This window comes from Lytechinus pictus, chromosome 3 (genome assembly GCF_037042905.1).
Source record: "Lytechinus pictus isolate F3 Inbred chromosome 3, Lp3.0, whole genome shotgun sequence".
NCBI lineage: Eukaryota > Metazoa > Echinodermata > Echinoidea > Temnopleuroida > Toxopneustidae > Lytechinus > Lytechinus pictus.
In genome coordinates this window covers 75,267,665-75,281,939 of record NC_087247.1, presented here as the reverse complement: position 1 = coordinate 75,281,939, position 14,275 = coordinate 75,267,665, and the positions used below count along the sequence as shown (strand labels likewise).

The following is a 14,275-nucleotide window of genomic DNA, read 5'->3' as shown; positions in this document are numbered from 1 at the left end:
GTCCCCTTGAGCCTCTAGAAACAACCATGCCTCTCAAAGCAGTCCATATATCTATACTATTACCTTTCATCGCTATCCCAGTCATAGCATTCAACCTTGATGGTTCTATCAAGATCACCATTACACAGAGTTCTAACCATGAGTGATAAAGGTCTTAAATAATATCAGAAGAGAATAATAAATAGTACTATTACCTTCCATCGCTATCCCAGTCATAGCATTCAACCTTGATGGTTCTATCAAGATCACCATTACACAGAGTTCTAACCATGAGTGAGAAGGGTCTTAAATAATATCAGAAGAGAATAATAAATAGTACTATTACCTTCCATCGCTATCCCAGTCATAGCATTCAACCTTGATGGTTCTATCAAGATCACCATTACACAGAGTTCTAACCATGAGTGAGAAGGGTCTTAAATAATATCAGAAGAGAATAATAAATAGTACTATTACCTTCCATCACTATCCCAGTCATAGCATTCGACCTTGACGGTTCTATCAAGATCACCATTTCACAGAGTTCTAACCATGAGTGATAAAGGTCTTAAATAATATCAGAAGAGAATAATAAATAGTACTATTACCTTCCATCGCTATCCCAGTCATAGCATTCAACCTTGATGGTTCTATCAAGATCACCATTACACAGAGTTCTAACCATGAGTGAGAAAGGTCTTAAATAATATCAGAAGAGAATAATAAATAGTACTATTACCTTCCATCACTATCCCAGTCGTACATGTAGCATTCGACCTTGATCCTTCTATCAAGACCACCATTTCACAGAGTTCTAACCATGAGTGAGAAAGGTCTTAAATAATATCAGAAGAGAATAATAAATAGTATTATAAACCTCTCTTTAAGAATGTCGAATAATCCGTTCCTCTGATTGGTCAAAACTGAGGTCATGTAAACGACCATGCCTTCAAAACAACAAACTAAGGTGATAACCAAGAGCAACGGGCATAGTTAACAAGATTTCTGCCCGTTGCCCCCTGATCCGCCCCTTAACGTCGGGCATAGCAAAATTTGGCTGAAATCCCCATTTGATTGCATGCAAAATGTTGCTTTCTGCGTTGATTACGGATACCATAAATATCCGCGCGATTTGATCGAAAGTTTTAGACAATTCGCGCATTTACGCGCTTATTGCGCAAGTGCGCGCAACGGATATGACATATCAATGAAACGATGCCGATCTTTGACTTTTGCTTGTTAATTTCTGTTAAAATATATGGCATTTATTGAAAATAAAACTAGCTTATTAAGGACATAACGGATGTATATCAATCATCAAGTCTTGGGGAAGTTCGCTCAAATGCATGCTCGCAAAAGGTGAGTCAGGTGAAAAGATTAGACGGTCACTGCACTTTCTAACTGTTGTAAATTGGATTTTTTCTTGTATAATATTTCTTTAAAAAATCTAGTCAAAAGGATACTTTGTTTTATTATTTCATTTCAGTATATAATGTATAAAATAAAATCTATATTTCACATTATATCTGCCAACTTTATCTTTAGTACTCTTTCTCCCTCTCTGTACTTCTACCAACTTTGACTTACTCTTTCCCTCTCTGCTCATTGGCTAATTCTTTCCCGCCTTTTTAGGAGTAGCAGTAATGCCAATTCATGTACCCCCTTTAGGGATGCTTTTGTACTTTGATGTGCACCATTGCACTTTTATTGTTAGATAGGGAGAGAGTCCAGTGACTCATGACACACTGGCAGTAGCAAGGGCATTCCCACTGTTTGTTGTTGAGGAGGAGACTTGTCCCTACAGAAGAAAGTTTAACTTTGAAGTATAGAAGACTTCTGCAAGGACTTCCTTTCATGTACTTAAGATGTCGAAGCAAAATGCGGAATTAGTGTCTGACCGAGGCTGTTTTCCCTTGGTAAATAAAAGAACCCAATGAAACCTCAGCCCTTGTGAGTCGTGTCCGTGTTGTGTGGTCGTCGGCGCGAACCCTTTCAATGGTGTCAGAAGTGGGATCATCAGCAACAAGGGACCATATGGTACGGGCTCTGCAGATATCGGACTTAGAAGAAATCTTGAGAACTTACGTGTATGTGGTCTTATCCTGGTGTCATCGTGCACAACATAAAATTGGAATGACTTTAGACTGGTTCTAAACAGCCTCGGTCAGACTGTATGTAAAATAATGGACAACATTTGTATGCTCTTTTTTCTCTGATTTGTGCAGTGATTGTATTGTGGTTTCGCTATTCTGTATGCAAAGTTCTTTTTATGTGCCAAATTCAAATCTAGGATCATGGAAACCAGATCGAGTTCATCATCAGCTACGACTGAGAATATGGATGTTTTGTCCCAATTCTTCCGCCGTTCAATTGGATTACAGAGTATATTACAGAGCAACTTACCAAAATTCCGAGGGATGCCACATCATGCGGATGATATGTCCTTGTCAGAATGGCTTGAAGAATTTAATGGAGTAACTGCTAACCAAAATATGGAAATGAGTAGCAAAGCTCGACTGTTGCTAGATCACCTTTCAGGACCAGCACGAGAGGAAATAATGTGTCTCAGTGAATCAAAGAGACAGGATTTTGATGAAATAGTAAGTCGTCTGAAATTGTGCTTTGGCTATCAGGAAACCACACAGACCCTCAGTTGTCAGTTTCATAATCGCATACAGAGAGATGGAGAATCACTTTGTGACTTCAGCCGTGCCCTGATTCGCACCTACAACAAGATGGAAAAAGCTGCCACTACACAAGCTCAAGGAGAAGCTTTAAGCCAGTTGAAAAACAAGACCTTAAGTGATCAATTTGTCAATGGTGCCCGGGAGGCTTGGGTGAGGAGAGAGTTGAGGCGAATACAGATGATGCATGAAACCAATGGATTCGCCAAGATTCGTGAGGAAGCCCTCAAACTCTTTCAGGAGACTGCCACCACTCAGAGGCCCAGAGTCAGAGAAGCAGATATCGAAGTTGGAAGGGCAGTCATGAAAGATTCCATGCTTGTGCAACAGGTAGTAGAACAACAGAAAGCTATAATGACGGAGTTGGAGCATCTTAGGGGAGAAGTAGCCAGACTGAAAGGAGGAAAGCCTCAGAGAAAGAGGACTGATGGACGATGCTTCAGCTGTGGTCATAAGGGACATCTACGACGTGACTGCCCCAACATACCTAACGGTTCCCCTGCACATGATTATAATTACTCTGCTGGCAACTGGCATCAGGAGAATCAAAGCTTCCCCACTTGGAGCACGGAATCAGGTACCATGCAGAATCATGACAGTTTCAATAGGCCAACAGTCTACCAGTCCTCATCACAAGGAGCTGCCAGTATTCCTCACCAACATATCGCATCCCAGCAGGAAAACTAGACCCCTCTGTTGTTGAGGGCCAAACGGCAGAGGACAATAGAAAGCAATATTATACAGAAGAGCCCATAGAAGGAACTGCAACCTATCCACAAACTGATGTGTCATTTGGTGGTAATTCAGAGGATGTCAATGAATCCAGTGTGGCACAAGGCAGACAGACTTCAGTGGCAGAGGTTGTGCCAGCAATGGATGAGATAGTTGACACAGCTGATTTGATTTCTGAAAGCCCAGCTGTCATAGCAGAAGTTGCTGGTGTACCCATTGGCTGCATCCTCGACACTGGGGCAGAGGCATCCATTATACCATCAGACGTGTTTCATCGACAGTTGGAAGCAGCGGTAGGAGAAGTGAGCCCATTTAATAAACCTGTGAAAATTGTTGGTGTGGGGCCAACTAAAGTACCAGTGGAAGGCTTCATCCGAACCCATGTTTCTGTAAACGGTCAAAAAGCTACAATAGGATTTCTAATCGTACAACGAGAGTCATGCGGGGAAAGACAAAGAGACTTCCCTATTCTGCTGGGATGCAATGCCCTTTGAGCACTATTTCCTTTGGAGAGAGCGAAAGGGGAATTCCAGATGGTGAAGGATTGCTTGGACATCAAGACTGCAGGTAGTGCACATGTACGAGAGGTTGTTACTGGGGCAACAAGAGTAGTTTTGCCTGCCAGGACGATACAACAAATACAGTGCGCAATTAGGCCTTTCCAAGGTGGGGAAGATGCTGAGTCAAGTGTCTGGCTTATCCAGGGTAACAGCCAGTTTGGAGATTCCCAGGTTGAAGTCATTGAAGGCTGTTGTGCTGAAAATGGGGACATGCATGTTCTACTGATGAATTCTGGAGACAGAGAATTCATAGTACCACCTCATTCAACTATTGCATCTGCCAAACAAGTGGAAGAACGTTGTGAAATTTGTCTACAAACTAAAGATGACCAGCTAGAGGTTAATATCTGTGATATATTGATTGCCAAGACAGAGCCGGGAGTGGAGGACGACGGACATGAGCCAGAGCAAGCAATGGATACCAAGCCTCCCAGTAGGACAGCATCAGCATCACAGGAGAGATTCACTTTCACTGATGGTACGGAAATACTGCTTCCTCAGGGCATCAGCCTAGATGGGATGGCTTATGAAGATGCATCTAGGATTGCTAAACTCCTACATGATCATGAAGCAGCATTCTCTAAAGATGAATTCGACCTGGGATGTTGTGATATGGTACCACATGAAATCAGAGTGACCTCTGACAAGCCAGTGCGTCTGCCCTATCGAAGGATAGCTCCTCACGTGACTTCAGAGGTTCGTGATCTATTACAAGACATGCTGGAACGTAAGATTATAAAGAGGTCAACTAGCCCCTATGCCAGTCCGATCGTTCTTGTAAGGAAGAAATCAGGGGCACTACGCTTATGTATTGATTATAGACAATTGAACAAATTAACAGTCAAAGACTCCTTTCCGCTACCCAGAATAGACGAATCATTAGAAATAATGAATGGAGCCAAATACTTCTCTTCCCTTGACTTGTCTCATGGATATTTCCAGATCACTATGCACACAGAATCAGTGCCCCTAACTGCTTTCCGTGTACCCTGGGGACTCTATGAATTTGAAAGAATGCCTCAGGGTCTATGCAACAGCCCAAGCACATTTCAGAGAGTGATGGAGGCAATTTTCTGTGACATGAACTTTACAAAAGTCATACTCTACCTTGATGATGTTTTGGTCTTTTCCAGAACGTTTGAGGAGCACCTCGAAACACTCGGAGAAGTCTTTGACCGCCTAACAACACATGGCCTGAAGTTGAAAGGAGGAAAGTGCCAGTTCTTCAAGAAAGAAGTAGCTCACCTCGGGCACATTGTCACTGAGAAGGGTGTCATGGTAGACCCAAGCAAGGTATCAAGGATCAAGTCGTGGCCTGTACCTCAAAACGGATCAGAATTATGCTCCTTCCTCGGTCTTGCTTCATATTACAGAAGGTTTGTGCCTGACTTTACCAGAATAACAGCACCACTCCATGCACTAACTGGACAGAAGTGTAAGAAAAGGAGAAGGAAGACAGGGGATATCGCTCCAGACACAAGCTTTGTGTGGACCAAAGAGGCAGACGAGTCATTTCATGAGCTTAAGGAGAGACTGTCTTCAACACCAGTTCTTGCCTATCCCAAGTTTGGAGAAGAATTCATACTCGAGGTTGATGCATCTCTAAAGGGACTTGGTGCCTGCTTGTCACAGAAAGATGACAATGGACATTTACACCCTATCTCGTTTGCAAGCCGTAGCCTACGTGGAGCCGAGAAGAATTATCCAGATTTCTCAAGCTTCAAGATAGAACTTCTTGCCCTTAAATGGGCAGTAGTCGAGAAGTTCAAAGGGTATTTGTTGGGTGCTAAGTGTATTGTATACACGGATAACAACCCTCTAGCCCACCTTCAAACTGCACAGTTGGGGGCCACTGAACAGAGGTGGGTAGCACAGCTAGCAGCCTTTCAGCTTGATATCAGATACCGTCCTGGAAAACTCAACAGATGTGCCGATGCACTCAGCAGGTGCCCTGGAAACGATGAGGGCGAGGTGAAAGAGATGATCGGAGCACTGACGGTGACTACTGTCCTCCCGGCAGAAGTTGTAGTTTCCGGGGACCAGTTGGCAGATGAGGAGCCGCCGAGAGTTCCTGGCGTGTACCCATCATACTCAGTAGAAGAACTTGAAACTCTTCAACAGAGTGACAATGCACTCTCTGTGTGCAGACGTTATCTCAGGTGTGAATGGAAGTCTGAGGATGAAATCAAACAAGAGAATGCAGAAATAAAGTCCTGGTTGAAGGAGCGAGCTAGCATTATAGAATACAAGGGAGTCCTGTATAGGCAACCAACAGAATCAAAACATCCTCAAAGAAGACAGCTTCTTGTACCAAAGAGTCTCCAAGAAAAGATGATGGAAATGGCCCACGACCAATGGGGCCACCAAGGCATCAATAGAACCTTAGCAATCCTACGGGAAAGGTGCTTTTGGCCAGGTATGTGCAATGATGTGAGAGGACACATCAGGAAGTGTTTTGTCTGTGTTACATCCAAGACTCCAACGCCAGCTATTCGGACCCCAAGACGGCATCTGTTGGCATTCAGACCCCTTGAGTTAATCGCGATAGACTTCCTCAAGCTCGACAAGGGCCAAGGTGGATATGAGGATGTCTTAGTTATCACAGACGCCTTCACCAAATTTGCTCAAGCCATTCCTTGCAAGAACCAAACCGCCGCAGTAGTAGCACGTGCTTTGATTGATGGTTGGATCGTTCACTACGGTGCTCCACTTCGAATTCATTCAGATCAGGGGCGAAATTTCGAAAGTTCGTTGGTACGAGAGTTATGCAAGCTATATGGCATTGAAAAGACACATACCACTCCTTACTATCCCCAAGGAAACGGGCAGACAGAGAGATTTAACCGAACCTTGTGTGGTATAATTCGCTCCCTTGATCCTGACCGTCGAAAGAAGTGGCCTGGGCTTATTGGCCAGTTGGTATTCTTGTACAATTGTACTCCACATGGGACAACTGGATTGTCACCGTACCGACTTCTGTATGGACGAGAGCCCAACACCCCACTGGACCAACTCATAGGGAATGGACATGCAGATTGGGATGAAGACTTTGTGTCAGAACACTCTAAGTCACTCCAACAGGCCCACATGTTAGCGCAGCAGAATATGGAGATGATACAGAATAGTGAGAAGACGAGGCATGACGCCCTCCCTATGAGTTCACCTCTCAGCATCGGCGCAAGGGTACTACTGAAGAAATGTGCATTTGAAGGACGTCATAAACTTGAAGACAAGGTCTTAAGGGACCCCTTCATCGTGACAGCAGTGAACGAGATGGGTGACGTGTATAAAATCCGACCCATGTTTGGAGGACCAACAAAGGTAGTCAACAGGAGATTGTTGATTCCTGACCCACGGAAGGAAATAGCAATTCCTACTCCACAGGATAAGCTAGAGGACCAAGTGAAGTAACAACCGTTGCCCACTTCAGAGAACACTACCCCCTACTTCACCTTCTTGTGGGAACCCTCAGAGCCTGATAGGCTTACATCTGGTGAAGAGAGACCAGTCACCCTTAATCAAAATGGCTCTTGCGGAGAGAATGATTCCACTGGTAGAAATGTTCCCAGTGAAGAAACCAATGCGGCTGAAGATGCCATACTACAGAATGAACCTCTTGGAGAAGACAGATCTCGACATGATAATATGAATCATGAGGTCGAGCGTCGGAGGTCCCGTCGGGTGAACAAAGGACAACACAGAAATCGACTACATCTCCCAGTGTCGGTATTACCAAAGTGAAGAGAAAAGATTATTTCTTTTAGAGAGACTTTTTGTCTTGTATGAATTTGATATAGAGTGTGATTAATATTCTATAATGTTCGACATAAATTTTTTTGCATGTTTAGCTTACTGTAGTAAGCACTTAATTTCATTTTGAATTACATGCAATTACCGCAGATAGCAACTGTTATTGCATGGAATGTGGGGAAGATATTGTATTTTTTGTGTTTTACATGTATCTTTGTTTCAAACATTATGACATTAATCGTGGGGAAGATGTTGTAAATTGGATTTTTTCTTGTATAATATTTCTTTAAAAAATCTAGTCAAAAGGATACTTTGTTTTATTATTTCATTTCAGTATATAATGTATAAAATGAATCTATATTTCACATTATATCTGCCAACTTTATCTTTAGTACTCTTTCTCCCTCTCTGTACTTCTACCAACTTTGACTTACTCTTTCCCTCTCTGCTCATTGGCTAATTCTTTCCCGCCTTTTTAGGAGTAGCAGTAATGCCAATTCATGTACCCCCTTTAGGGATGCTTTTGTACTTTGATGTGCACCATTGCACTTTTATTGTTAGATAGGGAGAGAGTCCAGTGACTCATGACACACTGGCAGTAGCAAGGGCATTCCCACTGTTTGTTGTTGAGGAGGAGACTTGTCCCTACAGAAGAAAGTTTAACTTTGAAGTATAGAAGACTTCTGCAAGGACTTCCTTTCATGTACTTAAGATGTCGAAGCAAAATGCGGAATTAGTGTCTGACCGAGGCTGTTTTCCCTTGGTAAATAAAAGAACCCAATGAAACCTCAGCCCTTGTGAGTCGTGTCCGTGTTGTGTGGTCGTCGGCGCGAACCCTTTCATAACAATAAACGTTTAACTCGTTCATGTCGTAGGCTTAGCCTGGGACAGTTAGGTATTGACAAACGACAACGTTAGGACGGGTAGATCTAATGTTAATTGTCGTTAGCTTAGAAGTTAAGAGTAGACTCTAGATCTAACGTTAGGACGTAGGTTTAGTCGACTAGATCTAACGTTAGATTATACTCTAGTCTAAATTTTAAGACTGAACTTTAGATCTAGCTACACTGTAGGCCCTAGACCCTATTCAGAATCAGACCCTAATTTGGTTCCTAAAAATATCTAGCCTAGGCCTAGTAGGGCCTATCGGTATGAACTGCTCGGGAACTGCTTTGATATTCGATTTTGAGACATAACTTCAGGGCAGGGCTAAGTAAGGGCCTAGACCTTACGTTAACTTTGGGCCTAGGCCAGGGGCAGGCTTTTTTGTTTTAGTTTTACTAGATCTAAACCTAGACCAGGCCCTAACGTTTATGTTTAATAATTCGGTTCATAAAATATACATGGACTGCTTTTATATTCGAGACATGGTTGTTTCAATTCGGCTCGCGGGTACCGCATCGGCCAGACCATGCCCTCGGGCATAGTCGCGTTGCGGTCCCCTTGAGCCTCTAGAAACAACCATGCCTCTCAAAGCAGTCCATATATCTATACTATTACCTTTCATCGCTATCCCAGTCATAGCATTCAACCTTGATGGTTCTATCAAGATCACCATTACACAGAGTTCTAACCATGAGTGATAAAGGTCTTAAATAATATCAGAAGAGAATAATAAATAGTACTATTACCTTCCATCGCTATCCCAGTCATAGCATTCAACCTTGATGGTTCTATCAAGATCACCATTACACAGAGTTCTAACCATGAGTGAGAAGGGTCTTAAATAATATCAGAAGAGAATAATAAATAGTACTATTACCTTCCATCACTATCCCAGTCATAGCATTCGACCTTGATGGTTCTATCAAGATCACCATTTCACAGAGTTCTAACCATGAGTGAGAAAGGTCTTAAATAATATCAGAAGAGAATAATAAATAGTACTATTACCTTCCATCGCTATCCCAGTCATAGCATTCAACCTTGATGGTTCTATCAAGATCACCATTACACAGAGTTCTAACCATGAGTGAGAAAGGTCTTAAATAATATCAGAAGAGAATAATAAATAGTACTATTACCTTCCATCACTATCCCAGTCGTACATGTAGCATTCGACCTTGATCCTTCTATCAAGATCACCATTTCACAGAGTTCTAACCATGAGTGAGAAAGGTCTTAAATAATATCAGAAGAGAATAATAAATAGTATTATAAACCTCTCTTTAAGAATGTCGAATAATCCGTTCCTCTGATTGGTCAAAACTGAGGTCATGTAAACGACCATGCCTTCAAAACAAGAAACTAAGGTGATAACCAAGAGCAACGGGCATAGTTAACAAGATTTCTGCCCGTTGCCCCCTGATCCGCCCCTTAACGTCGGGCATAGCAAAATTTGGCTGAAATCCCCATTTGATTGCATGCAAAATGTTGCTTTCTGCGTTGATTACGGATACCATAAATATCCGCGCGATTTGATCGAAAGTTTTAGACAATTCGCGCATTTACGCGCTTATTGCGCAAGTGCGCGCAACGGATATGACATATCGATGAAACGATGCCGATCTTTGACTTTTGCTTGTTAATTTCTGTTAAAATATATGGCATTTATTGAAAATAAAACTAGCTTATTAAGGACATAACGGATGTATATCAATCATCAAGTCTTGGGGAAGTTCGCTCAAATGCATGCTCGCAAAAGGTGAGTCAGGTGAAAAGATTAGACGGTCACTGCACTTTCTAACAATAAACGTTTAACTCGTTCATGTCGTAGGCTTAGCCTGGGACAGTTAGGTATTGACAAACGACAACGTTAGGACGGGTAGATCTAATGTTAATTGTCGTTAGCTTAGAAGTTAAGAGTAGACTCTAGATCTAACGTTAGGACGTAGGTTTAGTCGACTAGATCTAACGTTAGATTATACTCTAGTCTAAATTTTAAGACTGAACTTTAGATCTAGCTACACTGTAGGCCCTAGACCCTATTCAGAATCAGACCCTAATTTGGTTCCTAAAAATATCTAGCCTAGGCCTAGTAGGGCCTATCGGTATGAACTGCTCGGGAACTGCTTTGATATTCGATTTTGAGACATAACTTCAGGGCAGGGCTAAGTAAGGGCCTAGACCTTACGTTAACTTTGGGCCTAGGCCAGGGGCAGGCTTTTTTGTTTTAGTTTTACTAGATCTAAACCTAGACCAGGCCCTAACGTTTATGTTTAATAATTCGGTTCATAAAATATATATGGACTGCTTTTATATTCGAGACATGGTTGTTTCAATTCGGCTCGCGGGTACCGCATCGGCCAGACCATGCCCTCGGGCAAAGCCCTCGGGCATAGTCGCGTTGCGGTCCCCTTGAGCCTCTAGAAACAACCATGCCTCTCAAAGCAGTCCATATATCTATACTATTACCTTTCATCGCTATCCCAGTCATAGCATTCAACCTTGATGGTTCTATCAAGATCACCATTACACAGAGTTCTAACCATGAGTGATAAAGGTCTTAAATAATATCAGAAGAGAATAATAAATAGTACTATTACCTTCCATCGCTATCCCAGTCATAGCATTCAACCTTGATGGTTCTATCAAGATCACCATTACACAGAGTTCTAACCATGAGTGAGAAGGGTCTTAAATAATATCAGAAGAGAATAATAAATAGTACTATTACCTTCCATCGCTATCCCAGTCATAGCATTCAACCTTGATGGTTCTATCAAGATCACCATTACACAGAGTTCTAACCATGAGTGAGAAGGGTCTTAAATAATATCAGAAGAGAATAATAAATAGTACTATTACCTTCCATCACAACCAAAAAATTACTTTTTTTCTTTCCAGGGCTCTTTTTGGAGAAACTTAGAAATTTTCCAGGGCTACTTTTTCATTTTCCAGGGCTCTTTTTCCACTTTCCAGGGCTACAATTTCTGGAGCTATTTCGCGTCTTTTTTGCGTTTGCGTGTGTGTGTGTGTATGTGTGTGTGTGTATATATATACACACGGTAGCTAGCATATACCAGGGAAGTATAACACTTCCCTGGTTTGACCTTCGCATTGTTTCTTCGAAGTGATTGTTTATGATTTTAGTGTTGTGATGATAGATTGATTTTGATGCTTGAACGATATCTGAGTTGATTCATGGACCTAATACAGACCTATTCAGATTAAATCATGGAGGTAGAACCTCCATGAATTAATCCAAGTTTGAATGTTTGATACTTGGTTGACGTGAGCTTTGCGTGTTTACTATTTAGTGTTATAGCCCATTTGCCAAATTAATCTAGAAAGATCTGTATTCGTGTCTAAAGACAATGTAAAAGAAAAAGAAAGTTCTGAATTTGTACAATTCTGAGGTAATTTATTTTATCATACAATATAGGTACCTGCAAATGTTATGAAGTTGAACAAATATCCTTCGTACATATTTGACTGAAAGTTATTTAAATGACACTTTTTAAAAAAGACTTACAATTATTCATATAAAATAATGATATAAGTCATAAAGGTCATTGAATTGTTAAGCGTTCGTATCAGTTACACAGATTCATGACAAAAAGGCCTACCAGAACCAAAACTGGCAATTTCCATCATCCATCATGAATGCCTAGCCTTGAACGGCCTCTAATTGAAATGAACTTATCCACGTCTTTGCAAATTTTACCTGACCTAATTTCTCCACACAGTGAGAGAGGCCATGTGGCAGCCAAACCAAAACAGAATGAAAAGGGCGGCAATCTCGTACCCCCCCCCACCACCACCACAAGAATATCAGATTTCCAAACATGTGCTTCTCAAGATTGTGCAATACATGACGGAGACAAAGAAAGTTATGTAAACAAATTGCCGAGGGTTGATGTCCCTGAATTAAGGGGCTAGTCTACGTTTTCAGTCACTTAAGAAAATGGCGAACTGGCCAAAGGTGAAACATCATTGAAAAAAAAATGAATGTTTGGATTAAAATAACGAAGATTAAATGAAATATGACTGAAAAATATCCATAGTTGAATCTCTACTTTTATTACTGACAGAACAATAACATCATTTTTTTTATTAACTTCTTGCCAATATTCCAATAAGGCAAGACTCCAATTTAAGACTAGCAAGCAAACGTTATCAATGGGATTTTGGAATGAAAGAAAAAAAAATCAAAGCGTGATTTTTTTTAAAGGGATAGACGAGACTCTTGTTTTGAACAGAGATATAAAAATATTTAAAAACAAACAAGAGGTGATAAACACTTCATTAAAATTATTATGAAGTTCGTAGTGAATTACAACTTGTAAAAGGAGAAATTAACAAGAATAATAGGGAAATAAAGTTTGGAAGAAAAGAAGGAATGAGGAGAGACAAGCTTTGGGGGGAAGGATCAAGATGGGTGGCTGCAGCTCGACATGGGGCTAGAGAGTGTACATAAATGGGAGGGGGGGGGGGAGCAATCATCTATCAAGTCGCCCAAAATCTTACACCTTCACCAAACTTCTCACACAATCCACACACAAATCCCAGTTCATGATACAATCACAAGTGTCGCTCAACACATGCGCACGTGGTCTCTACTGGCATTTTACAGTCACACACAGAAATACACACTACACACAATGCATCCCCATACCACATGCAGTCACACTGAGTCTAAAGCACACAAGCAGAGAAACGTTCTGCTCGAAGTATATGACTCCTCGGCTCCAAATTCTACATTTATTTTATCTCAGTGCTTGGAGTCGGCGCTGGGGCCGATTTTCGTCCATGAATGAGAGAGCATGGCAAAGACTCGAGTCCCTTTATCTCAGAACCGCCGCCGCTTGGTACTCGAGTCTCCAGAGATCAGGGTCGACTCCCCGACTCTGGCATTGAGAATCGGGTAGACTCGATTACCCGGCGCTGGCTCCCAAGCCTAGTTGACGGGGGCGATTATGAGTTTTGCAGTCGCCCTCGTGTGAATGTTTTTAGCCCTTTTCCGGGGCTCTTTTTGGACTTTCCGGGGCGAATTCGCCCGCCGCCCCCGTGTAATTTTTTGGTTGTTCCATCACTATCCCAGTCATAGCATTCGACCTTGACGGTTCTATCAAGATCACCATTTCACAGAGTTCTAACCATGAGTGAGAAAGGTCTTAAATAATATCAGAAGAGAATAATAAATAGTACTATTACCTTCCATCGCTATCCCAGTCATAGCATTCAACCTTGATGGTTCTATCAAGATCACCATTTCACAGAGTTCTAACCATGAGTGAGAAACGTCTTAAATAATATCAGAAGAGAATAATAAATAGTACTATTACCTTCCATCGCTATCCCAGTCATAGCATTCAACCTTGATGGTTCTATCAAGATCACCATTACACAGAGTTCTAACCATGAGTGAGAAACGTCTTAAATAATATCAGAAGAGAATAATAAATAGTACTATTACCTTCCATCGCTATCCCAGTCATAGCATTCAACCTTGATGGTTCTATCAAGATCACCATTACACAGAGTTCTAACCATGAGTGATAAAGGTCTTAAATAATATCAGAAGAGAATAATAAATAGTACTATTACCTTCCATCGCTATCCCAGTCATAGCATTCAACCTTGATGGTTCTATCAAGATCACCATTACACAGAGTTCTAACCATGAGT

General features: G+C 41.5%; 2 protein-coding genes across 4 annotated transcripts in view; one reads left to right on the top strand and one right to left on the bottom strand.

Annotated features, from left to right (window-relative positions):
- LOC129256694 (copine-8-like) overlaps positions 1–14,275 on the bottom strand; it is a 45,866-nt gene that overhangs the window by 18,310 nt on the left and 13,281 nt on the right. Inside the window, exon 1 of one of the 3 annotated variants that reach the window (XM_064097728.1) lies at positions 457–523. The exons of 1 other annotated variant lie outside the window; for it this stretch is intronic. Coding sequence is in view for 1 of the 2 variants with exons in the window: in XM_064097726.1 (XP_063953796.1) it covers positions 195–271 (77 nt within the window). In the remaining variant the exon portion in view is untranslated. Of the gene's footprint in view, positions 1–194; positions 281–456; positions 524–14,275 lie in introns of those variants that run through there. One more of the 3 variants, XM_064097726.1, reaches the window with a different exon arrangement.
- Positions 2,027–3,879, top strand: LOC129269655 (uncharacterized). Its single transcript, XM_064097729.1, has one exon. It carries the CDS (start codon positions 2,274–2,276, stop codon positions 3,348–3,350), a length of 1,077 nt encoding a protein of 358 aa, XP_063953799.1. The 5' UTR covers positions 2,027–2,273; the 3' UTR covers positions 3,351–3,879.

Excerpts from the sequence above, each read along its gene's own strand:
- LOC129269655 (XM_064097729.1), top strand. The coding sequence starts at position 2,274 with ATGGAAACCAGATCGAGTTCATCATCAGCTACGACTGAGAATATGGAT.